The sequence below is a fragment of the Cyanistes caeruleus genome, chromosome 29 (assembly GCF_971803275.1).
Source record: "Cyanistes caeruleus chromosome 29, bCyaCae1.hap1.1, whole genome shotgun sequence".
NCBI lineage: Eukaryota > Metazoa > Chordata > Aves > Passeriformes > Paridae > Cyanistes > Cyanistes caeruleus.
In genome coordinates, this window is record NC_141729.1 from 1,641,095 (window position 1) to 1,658,185 (window position 17,091).

Sequence of the window (17,091 nt, forward strand, 5' to 3'; positions counted from 1 at the left end):
CATCCTGGAGTCACCTGAGAGCCCCCAAATTCACCCCAAAATCCATCCTGGAGCCCAAAATCCATCCTGGAGCCCTGAAATTCATCCCAAAATCCATCCTGGAGTCACCTGAGAGCCCCCAAATTCACCCCAAAATCCATCCTGGAGTCACCTGAGAGCCCCAAAATTCACCCCAAAATCCATCCTGGAGCCCAAAATTCATCCTGGAGCCCCAAAATCCATCCTGGAGTCACCTGAGAGCCCCAAAATTCACCCCAAAATCCATCCTGTTGCCCAAAATCCATCCTGGAGCCCTGAAATTCACCCCAAAATCCATCCTGGAGCCCCAAAATCCATCCTGGAGCCCTGAAATTCATCCCAAAATACATCCTGGAGCCCAGAATCCATCCTAGAGCCCCAAAATTCATCCTGGAGCCCCAAAATTCATCCTGGAGTCATCTGAGAGCCCCCAAATTCACCCCAAAATCCATCCTAGAGCCCCAAAATTCATCCTGGAGCCCCAAAATCCATCCTGGAGTCATCTGAGAGCCCCAAAATTCACCCCAAAATCCATCCTGGAGTCACCTGAGAGCCCCCAAATTCACCCCAAAATCCATCCTGGAGCCCAAAATCCATCCTGGAGCCCCAAAATTCATCTTGGAGCCCTGAAATTCATCCCAAAATTCATCCTGGAGTCATCTGAGAGCCCCAAAATTCACCCCAAAATCCATCCTGGAGCCCCAGAATCCATCCTGGAATCACCTGAGAGCCCCCAAATTCCCCCCAAAATCCATCCTGAGAGCCCCAAAATCCATCCTGGAGCCCCAAAATTCATCCTGGAAGTCCAAAATGCACCTGAGAGCCCCAAAATTCATCCTGGAGCCCCAGAATTCACACCAGAGTCACCCTGCATCCCCAGAATTCATCCTGGAGCCCCAAAACGGACCACAGAGCCCCAAAATTAATCCTGGAGTCACCTGAGAGCCCTGAAATTCATCCCAGAGCCCCAAAATTCACCTGAGAGTCACCTGGAGCCCCAAAATTCACCTGAGCTCCCCCGAGCCCCCCTGTACCCCAACAGTCACCCCAGAGCCCCAAGAGCCCCCAGACTCACCCGGGAGTGCCCCCAGTCCTGAGACACCCCAGAGCCCTGAGAGTCACCCCAGAGCCACCTCTGCACCCCAAGAGTGTCCCCAGAGTCACCCCAGAGCCACCTCTGCACCCCAAGAGTGTCCCCAGAGCCCCCAGCATCACCCCTGCACCCTGAGCTTCATCCCAGGACCCCGAGAGTCCCCCCAGAACCCTGAGAGTTCCCCCAGCACCCCAAATCTTCCCTCAGCACCCCAAATCTTCCCCCAGCACCCCAAGATCTCCCCCAGCACCCCAAGATCTCCCCCAGCACCCCAAATCTTCCCTCAGCACCCCAAGATCTCCCTCAGCACCCCAAATCTTCCCCCCAGCACCCCAAGATCTCCCCCAGCACCCCAAGATCTCCCTCAGCACCCCAAGATCTCCCCCAGCACCCCAGGATCTCCCCCTAAACCAAGTTCTCCCCAAGAATTTGGATTTCTCTCCCAATTCCAAGATCTCCCCCTGAGCTCTTGCCCAGAATTCCCAACATTTCCCCCGGCACCCCAAAACCCCCGTGAGCTCTCCCTCCTCACCCCAGCACCCCCAGCCCTTTCCCACAGGGAAAATCCCAAAAATCCCCAAAATCCCAAAGTTTCATTCGGGGGGACCCTCGAGCCCCGACCCAAACCCACCTGGATTTGGCCCAAATTCCCAAAATTCCTCCCCCATTTTAGGGAAGGACCCCCCCAACACCTGCCAGGGAAGGGACCCCCAAACAGGGATTTGGGATTTTCCAAGGGGGATCCCAACACCAGCACTGGGATTATTTTAAAATATTTATTTACAGCAGGAGGAGCCGCAGCCCCTCCGAACTTCCAGAGCTTTCCCAAACCCTGGGAATGATCCTGGAGCGGGGCTGGGGGCTCCTGCCCCCCAAAAATCCAGGCTGGGGGTTCCTGCCCCCCTCATCCTGTCCCAAATTCCTGATCTTTATCCCGGTTTTCCCTGCGGAAAACGGCGTCGTTGCAGCCTTCCCTGTTCCGGGCGATCTCGATGGCGAAGAATTGGATCCTGGTGGCTGAAAAAAGGGGGAGAGGGATCAGCTCCAGGGCGGATCTGTGGGACTGGGGTCCCCCCCAGCTCCCTGCACCCCATTTCCCACTGAAAATGGGGTTTTCCCACAAAAAATGGGGTTTTTTTCCCCACCAAAACCAGACTTTTCCCACCAAAAACAGTGTTTTCCCGCTGAAAATGGGGTTTTCCCACCAAAAATGGGGTTTTCCCACCAAAAATGATGTTTTCCCAACAAAAATTGTGCTTTTTCCCCAACAAAAATGGTGTTTTCCCACTGAAAATGCTGGCTTTTCCCACCAAAAATGGGGTTTTCCCACCAAAAATGGTGCTTTTTCTCACCAAAAACAGTATTTTTCCCAGCGAAAATGATGATTTCCCAACAAAAATGCTGGCTTTTCCCACTGAAAATGGTGGTTTTCCCCACCAAACATGGTGTTTTCCCACTGAAAATGGTGTTTTTCTCACCAAAAATAGTGTTTTCCCACCAAAACAGTGTTTTCTCCCACCAAAAATGATGTTTTCCCAATAAAAAAAAATTATTGTTTTCACAATAAAGTTTTTCCACCAAAAATGGTGTTTTTCCCACCAAACACGGTGTTTTCCTACTGAAAATGGCGTTTCCCAACAAAAATTGTGTTTTCCCACCAAAAATGCTGATTTTTCCCACCAAGACAGTGTTTTTTCCCACCAAAAATAGTGTTTCCCCATTGAAAACAGTGTTTTTCCCACCAAAAATGATGTTTTCCCAAGAAAAATCGTGGGTTTTTCCCAATAAAAAGTGGTTTTCCACCAAAAATGGTGCTTTTCCCACTGAAAATGCTGTTTTCCCACCAAAAACTGTGTTTTTCCCACTGAAAATGCTGGTTTTTCCCACCAAAAATGGTGTTTTCCCACCGAAACCAGTGTTTTTCCCACCAAAAACAGTGTTTTTCCCATCGAAACTGGTGTTTTTCCCACCAAAAATGGTGTTTTTCCCACCAAAAACAGTTTTTCCCACCGAAAATGGTGTTTTTCCCACCGAAAATGGTGTTTTTCCCACCAAAAATGGTGTTTTTCCCACCAAAAACAGTGTTTTTCCCACCAAAAATGGTGTTTTTCCCACCGAAAATGGTGTTTTTCCCACTGAAAATGGTGTTTTTCCCACTGAAAATGGTGTTTTTCCCACCAAAACCGGTGTTTTTCCCACCGAAAATGGTGTTTTTCCCACCGAAAATGGTGTTTTTCCCACCGAAAATGGTGTTTTCCCATCGAAACTGGTGTTTTTCCCACCAAAAACAGTGTTTTTCCCATCGAAAATGGTGTTTTTCCCACTGAAAATGGTGTTTTTCCCACCAAAACCGGTGTTTTTCCCACCGAAAATGGTGTTTTCCTCGGTGTATTCCCGGCGGGAATCCAGGCGCAGCAGCGTTCCGTAGTTGAAATCCTCCACCACCCCCTCGAAGCGGAGACAGAACGGGCGCCACTTCTGGGCAGGGGAGGGAATGAAGGGGTTAAAACCACCCTCAGTGCCCCAAAAAACCCCAGGACACCCCAAAAAACCCCCAGGAAAATGGGGGGACCCCCCAAACTCCCCCCAGACTCCCACCCACCGCCTTGGCCGGCTCTGACTTGAGCTCCTCGGGGTCCAGCAGGTCGACGCGCAGGTCCCGGAAGCTCCGGCGGAATTCCTCGTAAATCCGGTCGTCCACCTTGGTCAGGTTGAGGAATTTGGGGTCCACGGAGGAGATGAGCTGCACGGGGAGGCCAAGGATGAGCTGGGACCCCCCCAAAAACCCCCCAAAACCCCCCAGGATACCCCAGACTCACGTTGAAGTAGACCTGGGCGTGCTGGTGAGCCTTGATGGCCCAGGCCAGCTCCAGGCGGGGCTGGACACGGAGCGGGGACAGCTGTGACACCCCTGGGGACAAACGTCCCCTCCGGGGGTCCCTCTTCCCGTTGTGGGGACCCTCTCCCCCTTTTTGGGGGTTTTCTCCCCACTTTCATGGGGTTTTCCTTCCCCTTGGGGTTCCTCTCTTCTCATTCTGGGGGATTTTCTTCCTTTTGGGGTTCTTCTCCTCCTCTCAGACCCCCCAAAACCAGGACTGAGACCCCCTAAAACCGGGACTGAGACCCCCCCTAAAACCGGGACTGAGACCCCCTAAAACTGGGACTGAGACCCCCCCAAAACTGGGACTGAGACCCCCCCAAAACCGGGACCCCCGCCAATGATTGGGATCATCCTGGATTGGGGGAACCCCCCAAAAACCCCTCCCAGGACTGGGATGTCCCCCCTGAGGACGGGGATCCCCCAAAGCTGGGACCCCTCAGCTCTGTGAACTCCAAAATGGGACCCCCAAAGCTGGGACCCCCCCAGGACAGGGACCCCCAAAGCTGGGACCCCCCCCCCCCAGGACAGGGAACCTCCTCTATGGACAGGGACCCCCAAAACTGGGACCCCTTCCCAGGGCAGGGACCCCAAAAACTGAAACCCCTCAAATTTGGGACCACCCCTCGTGAGGACAGGGACCCCCAGGGCAGGAACCCCAAAATCTGGGACCCCCTCCCAGTAAGGCTCCCAAATCTTCCAATCCCCCCCAAGTTCCCCCAGTCTCCCCCCCCAATCCTCCCCAATTCCCCAATCCCCCCCAGTTCCCCAGTCCCCCCCAGTTCCTCCCCAGTCCCCCCCAGTTCCCCCAATCCCCCCCAGTTTCCCCAGTCCCCCCCAGTTCCCCCAATCCCCCCCAGTCCCCCAGTCCCCCCCAATCCCCCCCAGTCCCCCCCAGTTCCCCAGTTCCCCCAATCCCCCCAGTTCCCCCAATCCCCCCCAGTCCCCCCCAGTCCCCCCCAATCCCCCCCAGTCCCCCCAGTCCCCCCAATCCCCCCCGTTCCCCAGTCCCCCAGTCCCCCCCAATCCCCCCCAGTCCCCCCCAGTCCCCCAGTTCCCCCAATCCCCCCCAATCCCCCCAGTTCTCCCCAGTCCCCCCCAGTCCCACCCAATCCCCCCCAATCCCCTCAGTTCCCCTCACGTCGTTGCCGAACGCCTCCGCGGGCAGCGCCAGCGCCTGAGCGGCCGCCGCGGCCTCACCGGGGCCCTGCGGGGGACACGGGGCTGTGACAGCGGGGGACACGGGCCCAGGGTCCCACAGAGACCCCCAGGGTCCCCCAGAGCCCCCCAAAGCCCCCCATGACCCCCCAGAGCTCCCCAGAGCCCCCCAGAGCCCCCCGGCTCACCAGCCCCGCCAGCCCCGCCGCCGCCATCGCTGCCGGAAGAGGAGCGGAGGCTCCGCCCACGGGAACGGGGGGGGACGGGGGGGGCACGGGGGGGACACAGGGGGGATTGGGGGGGATTGGGGGGGCACGGGGGGGATTGGGGGGCACAGGGGGGGCACGGGGGGGATTGGGGGGCACAGGGGGGGCACAGGGGGGATTGGGGGGGCACAGGGGGGATTGGGGGGGCACAGGGGGGCACGGGGGGGATTGGGGGGCACAGGGGGGGCACAGGGGGGATTGGGGGGGCACAGGGGGGATTGGGGGGGATTGGGGGGGCACAGGGGGGGCACAGGGGGGATTGGGGGGGATTGGGGGGGCACAGGAGGGATTGGGGGGGATTGGGGGGGCACGGGGGGGATTGGGGGGCACAGGGGGGGCACAGGGGGGATTGGGGGGGCACAGGGGGGATTGGGGGGGATTGGGGGGGCACAGGGGGGGCACAGGGGGGATTGGGGGGGCACAGGGGGGATTGGGGGGGATTGGGGGGCACAGGGGGGGCACAGGGGGGATTGGGGGGCACAGGGGGGATTGGGGGGCACAGGGGGGATTGGGGGGCACAGGGGGGGCACAGGGGGGATTGGGGGGGCACAGGGGGGATTGGGGGGGATTGGGGGGGCACAGGGGGGATTGGGGGGGCACGGGGGGGATTGGGGGGGATTGGGGGGCACAGGGGGGATTGGGGGGGATTGGGGGGACACAGGGGGGACACAGGGGACAGAGTGGGGACATGGCAGGGACACGTTGAGATCAAGGGGGACACGGGTGGGACATGGGGACAGAGCGGATATGTGGGGCGGGGGGACACGAGGGGGTCACGGGGATCGCGGGGACACGAGGGGACATGCAGGACCCGGGGACACGGAGGGACACAGGGGTGACACGGGGGAACACGGAGGGACAACCCGGGGGGACACGCGAGGCACGGGGACACGGGCGATGTCAGGGGACACGGGGGGACATGGAGGGACACGGGACAACCCGGGGGGACACGGGCGATGTGAGGGGACACGGGGGGACACGCGAGGCACAGGGACACGGGTGATGTCAGGGGACACGGGGGTGACACGGAGGGACACGGGGGTGACACGGGGGGACACGGGCGATCTGAGGGGACACGGGTGATGTCAGGGGACACGGGGGTGACACGGAGGGACACGGGGGTGACACGGGGGGACACGGGCGATGTCAGGGGACACGGGGGGGGGACACCCACGGCGCGGGGTGCGGTCCCCAGGGATGTCACCGCACCTGTGACACGTCGGGGGGGGGGGGGGGGGGTGACAGGGACTCCCGCCCTCGTTAGCACCCCCACCTGAGCGGGTAATTAGCTAATTAACAGCGCGGCTGCCGTTAATTGGCAATGGGGAGGGCGGGGCCGCTGTGCCCTATAAGCGCCCGCTGTGGGGCGGCCCCGCTGTCTGCGGGGTCCCCTCGGGCTGAGATTTGAGGCTTTGCTCTGTGTGAGTGTTTTGGGGCCGGGGGAGCTTTGGGGGTGCTGTGGGTTAAGGGGGGGGTCCCACAGTTGTTGGTGTCCCCCCCAGGCAGTGCCACCCCCAGCCATGTCCCTGACGGACAGCACCGACAGCAGCTGCGAGAGAGCCGTGTCCATCCTTTGGGGTGAGTGCCCCCGGCCCCAAACCCCCTCCCCAAAGCCTGGGGGTGCCCCCCGGGACCCCCCGGCACCGCTGTGTCCCCTCCTGTCCCCTCCTGTCCCCGCAGGGTGCGAGCTGAGCAGCGGCCGGAGCTCCTTCACCTTCCAGGTGCCCGAGGACTGGCGCTGCGAGCAGCAGCTGGTGCTGCGCACGGTGCGTCACCCCAAAAACCCTCCCCAAAAAATCCCAAAAGACCCCCCAAAAAAACCCCAAAAACCCTCCCCAAAAAATCCCAAAAGACCCCCCAAAAAAACCCTCCCCAAAAAATCCCAAAAGACCCCCCAAAAAAACCCCAAAAACCCTCCCCAAAAAAATCCCAAAAGACCCCCCAAAAAAACCCCAAAAAAATCCCAAAATTCCTCCCAAAAATCCAAACCTATCTCCATCCCCGGGATGAATTCCTGTGCATTCCCTGTGCTGGATGCTCAGGGCGATGCCCTCAGCCCCAAAAAGATCCCCCCAACTAAAAACAAAACAAAGAAACAAAAAAAAATCTCCGAAAAATAAAAAAATAACCCCCAAAAATAAAAAAAAAATTGCAAAAAAACCCAAAAATAAACCCCCAAAAAGTCCCCCCCTAATAAATCCCCAAAAGCGGGGGGTGCTGGAGGAGCAGCTGGATTTTGTGCGGCTCCTGAGAGGATTTCCTGCCTTTCCCCCGCGCCCAGATCTGCCTGGGGGAGACGGCGCGGGATGAGTTCCATGTGGTGGAGGTGCTGACCGAGGACGGCGGCGGCCGCACCCCGGTGCCCCTGGCCACGCTGAAGCCGTCGGTGCTGCCCACGGTGAGTGCCCGGTGCTGCCCGCGGTGAGTGCCCGGTGCCCGGCGCTACCCACGGTGAGTGCCCGGCGCTGCCCGCGGTGAGTGCCCGGTGCCCGGCGCTGCCCGCGGTGAGTGCCCGGTGCCCGGCGCTGCCCACGGTGAGTGCCCGGTGCCCGGCGCTGCCCGCGGTGGGTGCCCGGCGCTGCCCGCGGTGAGTGCCCGGTGCCCGCGGTGAGTGCCCGGTGCCCGCGGTGAGTGCCCGGTGCCCGCGGTGAGTGCCCGGTGCCCGGTGAGTGCCCACGGTGAGTGCCCGGTGCCCGGTGCTGCCCACGGTGAGTGCCCGGTGCCCGGTGCTGCCCACGGTGAGTGCCCGGTGCTGCCCACGGTGAGTGCCCGGTGCCCGGTGCTGCCCGCGGTGAGTGCCCGGTGCTGCCCACGGTGAGTGCCCGGTGCCTGCGGTGAGTGCCCGGTGCTGCCCACGGTGAGTGCCCGGTGCCCGCGGTGAGTGCCCGCGGTGAGTGCCCGGTGCTGCCCACGGTGAGTGCCCGGTGCCCGCGGTGAGTGCCCGCGGTGGGTGCCCGGTGCTGCCCACGGTGAGTGCCCGGTGCTGCCCGCGGTGAGTGCCCGGTGCCCGCGGTGAGTGCCCGCGGTGAGTGCCCGCGGTGGGTGCCCGGTGAGTGCCCGCAGTGAGTGCCCGGTGAGTGCCCGGCGCTGCCCGCGGTGAGTGCCCGGTGGGTGCCCGGTGCTGCCCGCGGTGAGTGCCCGGTGAGTGCCCGGTGCTCGGCCCGGGGGCTGCTCCCGCTCCGGGAACGGTCGGGAATTGTTTCCATTCCCGTTTTCCAGGCCACGCTGGCGGGAGTGGAACTGACCCCACCCGTGACTTTCCGGCTGCGAAGCGGCTCCGGTCCCGTCTATGTCAGCGGCCAGCACGTGTCCCGTGAGTGTCCCCTGAGTGTCCCCAACTCCCCTCGGGTGTCCCGTGAGCGTCCCCTGAGTGTCCCTGTCCTTCCTTGGGTGTCCCCTGAGGGTCATTGTCCCTCATCGGGTGTCCCCAACTCCCCTCGGGTGTCCCCTGCGTGTCCCCAACTCCCCTCGGGTGTCCCCTGAGTGTCCCTGTCCTTCCTTGGGTGTCCCCTGAGGGTCCCTGTCCCTCATCGGGTGTCCCCAACTCCCCTCGGGTGTCCCCTGAGTGTCCCCAACCCCCCCCGAGTGTCCTGTGAGTCTCCCCCGAGTGTCCCTGTCCCTCCTCGGGTGTCCCCTGAGTGTCCCCCGAGTGTCCCCAACCCTCCCCCGAGTGTCCTGTGAGTCTCCCCCGAGTGTCCCTGTCCCTCCTCGGGTGTCCCCTGAGTGTCCCCCGAGTGTCCCCAACCCTCCCCCGAGTGTCCTGTGAGTCTCCCCTGAGTGTCCCCTGTCCCTCTTCGAGTGTCCCCCGAGTGTCCCCAACCCTCCCCCGAGTGTCCTGTGAGTCTCCCCGTTCCCCCTCGGGTGTCCCCGAGGTCCGGGGGCTCAGCCGGGCTCTCCCGCAGTGACAAACTTCAGCTCGGAGGATGAGGAAGAGGAAATAGTAGAGGAGACCCCCGAGAAGCCCCCCAAGGCCTCGAGTGCCCGGAAAGGCGGCGCTGCCAAGGTCAGCACCGGAGGGGTTTTGGGGTCCCTGTGGCACGGGGAAGGGGGGCAGGCACCCCAAATTCCTCTCCAAGGGGATGAGCCATGGCCTTCATCCCTCGGGGAGGAAGAGTCCTCATCCTCCATCTCCGTCTCTCTCCCGTAGAAAAGGAAGCTGGAAAAGGAGGATGAGCTGTGAGTATGGAAATCCTGGAGCGGGGGGATCCCCCAGGGCCGGGACCCCAATCCCAACGCTCCCCTTCTCCCCCCAGCAGGAACAGCCTGGCCCGTGAGGATCCCCTTCCCCCCAAGGTAGGAGCTGCCCCCCGTTATCCCCTGGGATTATCCCAGGGAGCTCCTGGCCGGGGACAAGGACCCAAAAATGGGGGAGAAGCGCGGTTTTGGGGCCCCCTCCCCACCTTCAGCCTCCCCTTTCTCGCAGGGGCGCGGGGCCGGCCGGGGAAGGAAAGCAGCACCGAAGAAATAATGGGAATTCCATCGGAACCGGGCCAGGTGAGCATTGGCATGAGCAATCCCGGAGCTCGGAGAGCCCTGGGGGGCGGCTCCGTCCCCACCGCGGGTTCTCCAGGCCTTCCCTGCGGGTAAATCCCATTTTTCCCTCCTTCCCTTCCAGGTGCGGCCGAGGCTGGAGCAGCAGCAGCAGCCGGTGGTGGTGGTGGTGTGGTTCCCAAATAAAGCACATTTTGCACTCCTGGCTCCCCGCGCTGCTGCCGGGGGGGATTTGGGGGCACCCCCCACCCCGGCTGGAGCTGCTGCCCTGGATTTGGGGGGGCCAGCGCTGCCCCCCGGCCGTGGGGTGCGTGAGAAGGGCACGGAGGGGGGGGATCGGGGGAGCAGCAGGGACAGGATCGAATCCCGCTGACCCGGCACCGGGATGTGGGGGGGCCCCGGAGCCCCCCGAGTGTCACAGAGAGGACCCGAACCCCTCTCCAGGGCTGTCCCGGCTGTGGGGCAGCCATGGGGCGGTGGGGGAGTTAATCCCGTTCCCGCCCCGGGCTGGGGTATTTGGGGGGGTTAACCCCCTCCGCACCCCGGGCTGGGGTATTTGGGGGGGTTAACCCCCTCCGCACCCCGGGCTGGGGTATTTGGGGGGGTTAACCCCCTCCGCACCCCGGGCTGGGGTATTTGGGGGGGGGGATTAACCCCCTCCGCACCCCGGGCTGGGGTATTTTGGGGGGATTAACCCCCTCCGCACCCCGGGCTGGGGCTGGGAGCCGCCCCGGTGGGTCCGGGGGCCCCGGGGCCGTTCCTGCCCCACGGCAGCGCTGCCGCTCCAGCCCGTGCCCACCCCCAGGGGCTGCCCGTGCCCCCCGGGATGTGCCCGCAGCTCCCGGCCCCGAGGCGGGGGCGCGGCCCGGGGGTGCTGGGGGGGTCCATCCATCATCCCCCGGGGTCTGGGGGTCCGGGCCGAGAGGGGCTCCCAGAACGGGCGCGGCCCCATTTTGTGGTTTTGGGGGGCAGCAAAGTGAGGTTGGGCGGAGAGGGGGGGGATAATTTGGGTTGTTTTTATGGAATCGGACCCCTCACCCTCCTGCGGATGGGGGGTGGGCTCCCTGCTGCTCCCCCTCCTGCCTGACCTCCCCCACCTTGCACCGAGAGGGAAACTGAGGCACGAGCGCAGGGGCAGGTGAGCTGTGAACGGACCCCCCTCTCTGTCCCGCGGGGACCCCCCCAGGGGTGTTTGCCCCCCGCGGGGGTCCCCCCGCTCCCTGCCGGGGGCTTTATCAGGCATTTCGCACCTCTCTGGAGCAGCAAACGGTTCCTGGGGGGGATCCCCGGCCTCCCCCCGCGGCCCTGCCAGGGGAGGGGGTCCCCGGAGCCCCCCCAGCGCTGCAGCAGCGGCCGAGCCCCTCCTGTCTCAGCCCAGGGCTGTGCTGGCACCTGGTGACGGGCAGGTGACAAAAACCCCTCTGTCCCCAGGCCTGGCACCCTCACCGCGTGCCCGAGGGTTGGGGCGGGCTGGGGGGGGAACACCCAAAGCCGAGCCCACCTCCCCCGTCCCCTCCTCCTGCCCCATCTCCGCCCGGCCCGGCCCGGCCCCTCCCTGCGGGGCTCTCCCACCTTTAAGAGCCGCCCCCGCATCCCGGGTCCCCCTCCGGGCACGGCCGGGGCTCCGTGGGGCGGGGGGCTGCGGGCACCGCCCTGCCCGGGGGCACCGGGCCCAGCACGGGGGGCTGATGGGGAGGGGGCGCAGGGGACAGGACGGCGCTGGATGTCCCCCGGGTGTAGAACACGCAGCCCCCAGGGCCGCAGGACGAAGAAGAGGAGGAGGAGAAGCCCCCCGGCTCCGCTGCCTCCCCCATGAGCCGTCGCTGCTGCGGAGCTTTGGGCATCGCACGTGGGCTCGGAGCACCCCGGGATTCACCCGCTCGTCCCGGGAAGGAGGCGACGGGAGAGTTCCCAGCGCTGCCCGGGGGGCTTCGGGCAGCGCCATGCAGCCCCTCACCCTGCAGAACCTCTCCATGTAAGCCCCGAGCTCCCGCTGCCGTTCCCGGGGCTCTCCCCGGGTTATTCCCGGTTTTCTCCCGGGGTTGGGGGGGAGCAGGAACCGCCCGGCTCCCACCGAAACTTCCCGGTTTTTCCCTTTTTCCCGCAGATGTTTCCAGCTGCTCATGTTCTCCTGTCAGACCCAGGTAGGTGCAGGGGCTCTGCTGACCCCGGGGTGGGCGAAGGCGGCCGTGGTGACCCCAGAGCCGCCCCTTGGCTTTGGGGGGTACCCCGGGAGTTGGGGGGGTACCCGGGGGTCCCATCCCGAGTGGCTCCGGGCAGGGATGGTGCCAGGGGGGCCGTGTCCCGTCCGGAGGGGGGGTCAGTGCTGGCCGCCCCCCGGCCCCTCCGGAGGGTGCGGGTGAGGCTGGCACGGAGCCCGGCCCGGCCAGGGAGGAATTCCCGGAGCCCCTGGGCTCGCCCCGAGGGGGTTAACGGGGTCCGGCCGCTCCTGGCGGGGGGGTGCGAGGTTCGACACCCCCTCCCCTCTCCCCCACACCCTCTGGGGGCTGCTCACACCCTTTTTTTTTTTTTTTGGTGAGCTTTAGAAAAGCGGCAGCTTTTAAAATCCACTGTTCCATATCAGCACCCTCTGCTCCAGCGCCCGAACAAAACCCCCGGGGCTGCGGCCCCCGCGCCATTAAAACATCCTCGGGACCTTTCTTCTCCTTTTTCCTCCTCTCTTTTTTTGTTTTTCCTCCTTCCCAAGGTAAACGCTTTTATTTCTTTGAAAATGAGACAGGAAGGGAAGGGAAGCGCCTTTGATGGAGAGGGGCCCCCCCAATCCCATCTCACCGACTCCAAAGGCTTTACAGCAGATCCCGGCAGCGCACGAAGGTGCTGGGGAAGGATTTGGGGGGTCGGGCACTGCCCCCCACCCTCCCAGGGCTGGAGAACCTCTGGGAATTCCCAGATTCCGCATCCTGGGAATGCGGGAGGCAGGTCCTGACCCCCCCGAGGTGACACCGCGCACCCCAAAGCGGCAGTGGGGACCCCGAATGTGCCCCTCTCCCAGCAGGAGATGGCACCCCTGGGTCTCAGCTCCTTCAGGGCTGCTTTTGGGGTCCCGCAGGTGCTGCCACAAACGCCCCTTGCACCGGGATTGAGCCGAGTTTTCCCCTGGGATGTTCTGGTTGGAGCTGGGAGCGGGGACCCCACATCCCCCTCCTCACCCGCCCTAAAGAAGCTCCGCTTTCCCCCCCAAATATCCCGCATTTAGGAAAAGCCACGGAGCCGTTCCGGGATCCCAGGAGCGTTTATCCCATTCCCAGGGTGGGTTGGGAGCGGGTGGCTCCGCTCCCGGGATTTGGGGGACCCGGGATTTGGGGTATCCAGCTCCCGGGGGAATTTGGGGTATCCAGCTCCGGGGGATTTGGGGCACCCGCTCCTGGAATTTCGGGTATCAGCTCCCCGGATTCGGAGCATCGCTCCCGGGATTTGGGGGACCCGGGATTTGGGGTATCCAGCTCCCGGGGGATTTGGGGCATCCTCTCCCGGCATTTCGGATATCAGCTCCGGGGATTTGGGGTATCCTGCTCCTGGGGGATTTCAGGCACCCGTTCCCGGCGGATTTTGGGGACCCGCTCCCGGATTTGGGACGCCCAGGTTTTGGGGCACCCGCTACTGGAATTTCGGGTATCAGCTCCCGGGATTTTGGGGGTGATTTAGGGCTCCACGCCCCCCGTGTGGGACCCACCGAGTGTTTCCCCAGCTCAGCTCCCGCTTCCCAGCGCGTCCCAAATTCCCGCTGAGCCACCCCCGGGGCGCGCGAGGCTCAAATCCTTCCCCTCACTCCTGCTTTGCTTGGAAACCGGGGAAAACTTCGCTTTTCCCACCCCAAACTCCCAAAAAGGCTCCAGCAGCCTCCCGCCACCCCGCTCCCACCCTCTCCTTCTCTTCGCCATCCCAAAAAACGAATTGATCCCATTTTTTCCCTTGGAAAACGAAGGGGGAGAACCAACCGTCTCCTAATTTTAACCAGTACGTGAGGGACCAGGGGGCCATGACGGACCAGCTGAGCCGCCGCCAGATCCGCGAGTACCAACTCTACAGCCGGACCAGCGGCAAGCACGTCCAGGTCCGCGGAAAAAGGATCACGGCCACCGCCGAGGACGGCAACAAATTCGGTGAGGAGCTGTCCCGACCCCGGCCGGAGCTCAGGGAATCGCCCGGGAAGCGCCTCTTCCCAAATTGTTCTTTAGGAGGGATGCGGGAATTCCGGCTCCGCCTAAAAAATCCGCGTGAAAAACAACACAAAAAAAAAAATTATAAAAAAAAAATTTGTTTCTCTGGGAAAAGTCAGCTCTGACCTCAAAAGTTCCAAAATCGTGGATTTCTCCGGTTTTGTGCGGTGTTTATAATTCCCAGATTTAGGGGTTGGTGCTTTGTAATCCCTTCCTGCAGACAAAACAGCTTTTCCCGGAGAAAAATCCTCTGATCCCGACATCCTCCTCCTAAATATCCATCACTGGTGGGCAGATCCCAGCTTTTGTTTTTTATTTTTCCCTCGTTTTTTTTATTTTTCTCCCCTGCATTTATTTTTATTTTTGTTTTCCCCTCCTCTTTTATTTTTATTTTTACCCCCCCCCCCATTTATTTTTACTTTCCCCCCGGTTTTATTTTTATTTTCCCCATTTTTATTTTTTTTTTTAATTTTTATTTTTGTGTTTTATTTATTTTTATTTTTTATTTATATTTATTTTTAATTTTATTATTATTTATTTATTTTAATTTATTGTTTTCCCTGTATTCTCCCGCCCGCGCTCCCGGATTTCCATGTGGCTCTGGAGCCGGGAATGCTGTGGAGGAATAATGGGGAAAAGGAGCCTGGTGGGTGCTGGGTTTGGTCTGGTCCTGGCGAATCCACGGAATTCCTGGCGAATCTACGGAATTCCTGGCGAATCTACGGAATTCCTGGCAAATCTACGGAATTCCTGGCAAATCTACGGAATTCCTGGCAAATCTACGGAATTCCTGGCAAATCCACTGAATTCCTGGCAAATCCACTGAATTCCTGGCAAATCCACTGAATTCCTGGCAAATCTGCAGAATTCCCGGGGCTGTGCCTTCATCACCCGCCCAGTTTGAGTCTCTTTGGCATCACGGATAGGGAAATTCCCTGGAAAATGAAATTTTTCCTTCCCCTGAGGAGTCTCAGAAGGATCCAGATTCCTCCAAGAGACAAAAATAATCCCGGGAAAAACTTCCTTGGAAGGAACCTGAGGCTGCCCCGAGCCGCGGGAAGGAGCGACTCCTGCTTTTCCCAAAGAAATCACATTTATTTTCCCCCTCTTTTTTTGGGGGGGGGGAGAGGGAAGCAGCAGGGATGGGGATGGGAACAGGGGGATTTTGGGTCTGGGGGTGTCACAGCCCCCCGGGACACGTCCCCTCCCCGCAGCCAAGCTGATCGTGGAGACAGACACCTTCGGGAGCCGCGTGCGCATCAAGGGCGCCGAGAGCGAGAAGTACATCTGCATGAGCAAGAGGGGGAAACTCATCGGGAAGGTGAGTCCTGGACACCCCAAATCCCCGGGGAGCGGCTGGGGGGTCCCGGCTGGGCTGATCCCCCCACCCTCGGGGGCTCTGGGGGCTCCCTCGTCCTCCCTGGAGGCTGCTGGGGAGGATCTGGGGAGCTGCTCCCGGTGTCCGGGGCTTGAATCCATAGGGAATGGGGTGAGGATGGATTTGGGGTGATCAAGTTGGTTTTTGGGGTGATCAAGGTGGGGTTTTGGGGTGATCAGGTTGGGTTTTGGGGTGATCAGGGCAGGTTTTGGGGGTGATCAAGGCGGGTTTTGGGGTGATCAGGGTGGTTTTGGGAGGTGGCAGGGGCAGGCTGGGCTGTTCCAGAGATGGTGACAAAGGTGACCCAGGGAGTGGCAGGAACGGGATGGAGGTGACACAAGACAGGGGCTGGGGTGACACAAATGGGTTTTAGAGGTGACAAAATGGGCCTGGGGGGTGTCAGGGGTGGGCTGGGGGTGACAGAGATGAACTGGGGACATCAGGGATAGTGACAGAACCAGGCTAGGGATGGCAGAGATGGGCTTGGGGTGATAAAGGTGGGATTGGGGGGTGGCAGGGGTGGGCTGGGGGGGACAGGGATGAGCTGAGGAGCGTCGGGGTGGTGACAAAGATGGTCTGTGGGGTGCCAGGGGTCAGCTGGGGCTGGCTAAGATGCTCTTGGAGGCCGCCAGAGATGGGCTGGAGGCCGCCAGAGATGGGCTGGAGGCCGCCAGAGATGGGCTGGAGGCCGCCAGAGATGGGCTGGAGGCCGCCAGAGATGGGCTGGCTCATTCCAACCCTTCTCAAGTCCTACCCCAACCCCCTCTCTCCTCCTCCCGCAGCCCAACGGGAAGAGCAAGGACTGCATCTTCACCGAGATCGTGCTGGAGAACAACTACACGGCCTTCCAGAACGCGCGCTACGAGGGCTGGTACATGGCCTTCACCCGCCGGGGCCGGCCCCGCCGCGCCTCCCGCAGCCGCCAGAACCAGCGCGAGGCCCATTTCATCAAGCGCCTCTACCGGGGCCAGCTGCCCTTCCCCAACGCCGAGCGGCAGAAGCAGTTCGAGTTCGTGGGCTCCTCGTCCCCCACTCGCCGCTCCCGCCGCACCCGCGGCCCCCGCACGTAACCCCCGGCCTGGCTGGAGCCGTTCGGTTCCCCCGGCACCCATTCAGGTTCCCCCGGTGCCCGTTTGGTTCCCCTGGAGCCCGTCCAGTTCCCCTGGAGCCCGTTTGGTTCCTCCAGAGCCATTTGGTTCCCCTGGCACCTGTTCAGTTCCCCTGGAGCCCGTTTGGTTCCCCTGGAGCCGTTTGGTTCCCCTGGAGCCCGTCCAGTTCCCCTGGAGCCCGTTCGGTTCTCTCCAGAGCCGTTCGGTTCCCCTGGAGCTTGTCCAGTTCCCCTGGAGCCGTTCGGTTCTCTCCAGAGCTGTTCGGTTCCCCCCACAGCCCATTCGGGTCCCCTTGGCCTGGCCAGAGCTGTTTGGTTCCCCCCTGGCCCAGCTGGAGCCCGTTCGGTTCCCCCCGGCCCAGCCGGAGCTCTCCTGGTTCCCAGAGCTGGGATTTTCCTCGTTTTATTAAAAATGGTTTGGGTTGGAAGCGCCCCCAGGGTGGGGAGGGCACGGTTTGGGGGTGGGATGTGATGGGGGTCCTGAATCCTGGGGAGTCCTGGGGTATCCAGGGAATTTGTG

The 17,091-nt window shown here is 62.0% G+C and overlaps 3 protein-coding genes across 5 annotated transcripts; 2 read left to right on the plus strand and 1 right to left on the minus strand.

Moving 5' to 3' along the window:
• Positions 1–1,873: 1,873 nt before the first annotated feature.
• PBDC1 (polysaccharide biosynthesis domain containing 1) lies at positions 1,874–5,402 on the minus strand. Its single transcript, XM_086865566.1, has 6 exons — positions 5,336–5,402; positions 5,131–5,196; positions 3,931–3,990; positions 3,714–3,854; positions 3,478–3,589; positions 1,874–2,128 (listed from the first exon to the last, which is right to left on the minus strand). The coding sequence occupies exons 1-6, from the start codon at positions 5,360–5,362 to the stop codon at positions 2,016–2,018; spliced, it is 519 nt and encodes a 172-aa protein (XP_086721692.1). The 5' UTR covers positions 5,363–5,402; the 3' UTR covers positions 1,874–2,015.
• Positions 5,403–6,706: 1,304 nt separating this feature from the next.
• On the plus strand, positions 6,707–10,103 carry NPM2 (nucleophosmin/nucleoplasmin 2). 3 transcript variants are annotated; one of them, XM_086865568.1, is made up of 10 exons: positions 6,707–6,834; positions 6,916–6,991; positions 7,094–7,179; positions 7,695–7,811; positions 8,633–8,726; positions 9,316–9,416; positions 9,561–9,589; positions 9,667–9,706; positions 9,837–9,907; positions 10,029–10,103. In XM_086865568.1, exons 2-9 carry the CDS (start codon positions 6,934–6,936, stop codon positions 9,879–9,881), a joined length of 570 nt encoding a protein of 189 aa, XP_086721694.1. In that variant the 5' UTR covers positions 6,707–6,834; positions 6,916–6,933; the 3' UTR covers positions 9,882–9,907; positions 10,029–10,103. The 3 variants fall into 3 exon arrangements, with proteins under 3 accessions (XP_086721694.1, XP_086721695.1, XP_086721693.1); XM_086865569.1 differs by having other exon boundaries at positions 9,670–9,706; XM_086865567.1 differs by lacking the exon at positions 9,667–9,706.
• A 1,744-nt stretch (positions 10,104–11,847) lies between these two features.
• FGF17 (fibroblast growth factor 17) lies at positions 11,848–16,659 on the plus strand. Its single transcript, XM_086865353.1, has 5 exons — positions 11,848–11,879; positions 12,012–12,048; positions 13,836–14,028; positions 15,300–15,406; positions 16,246–16,659. Exons 1-5 carry the CDS (start codon positions 11,848–11,850, stop codon positions 16,531–16,533), a joined length of 657 nt encoding a protein of 218 aa, XP_086721479.1. The 3' UTR covers positions 16,534–16,659.
• Positions 16,660–17,091: the final 432 nt, after the last annotated feature.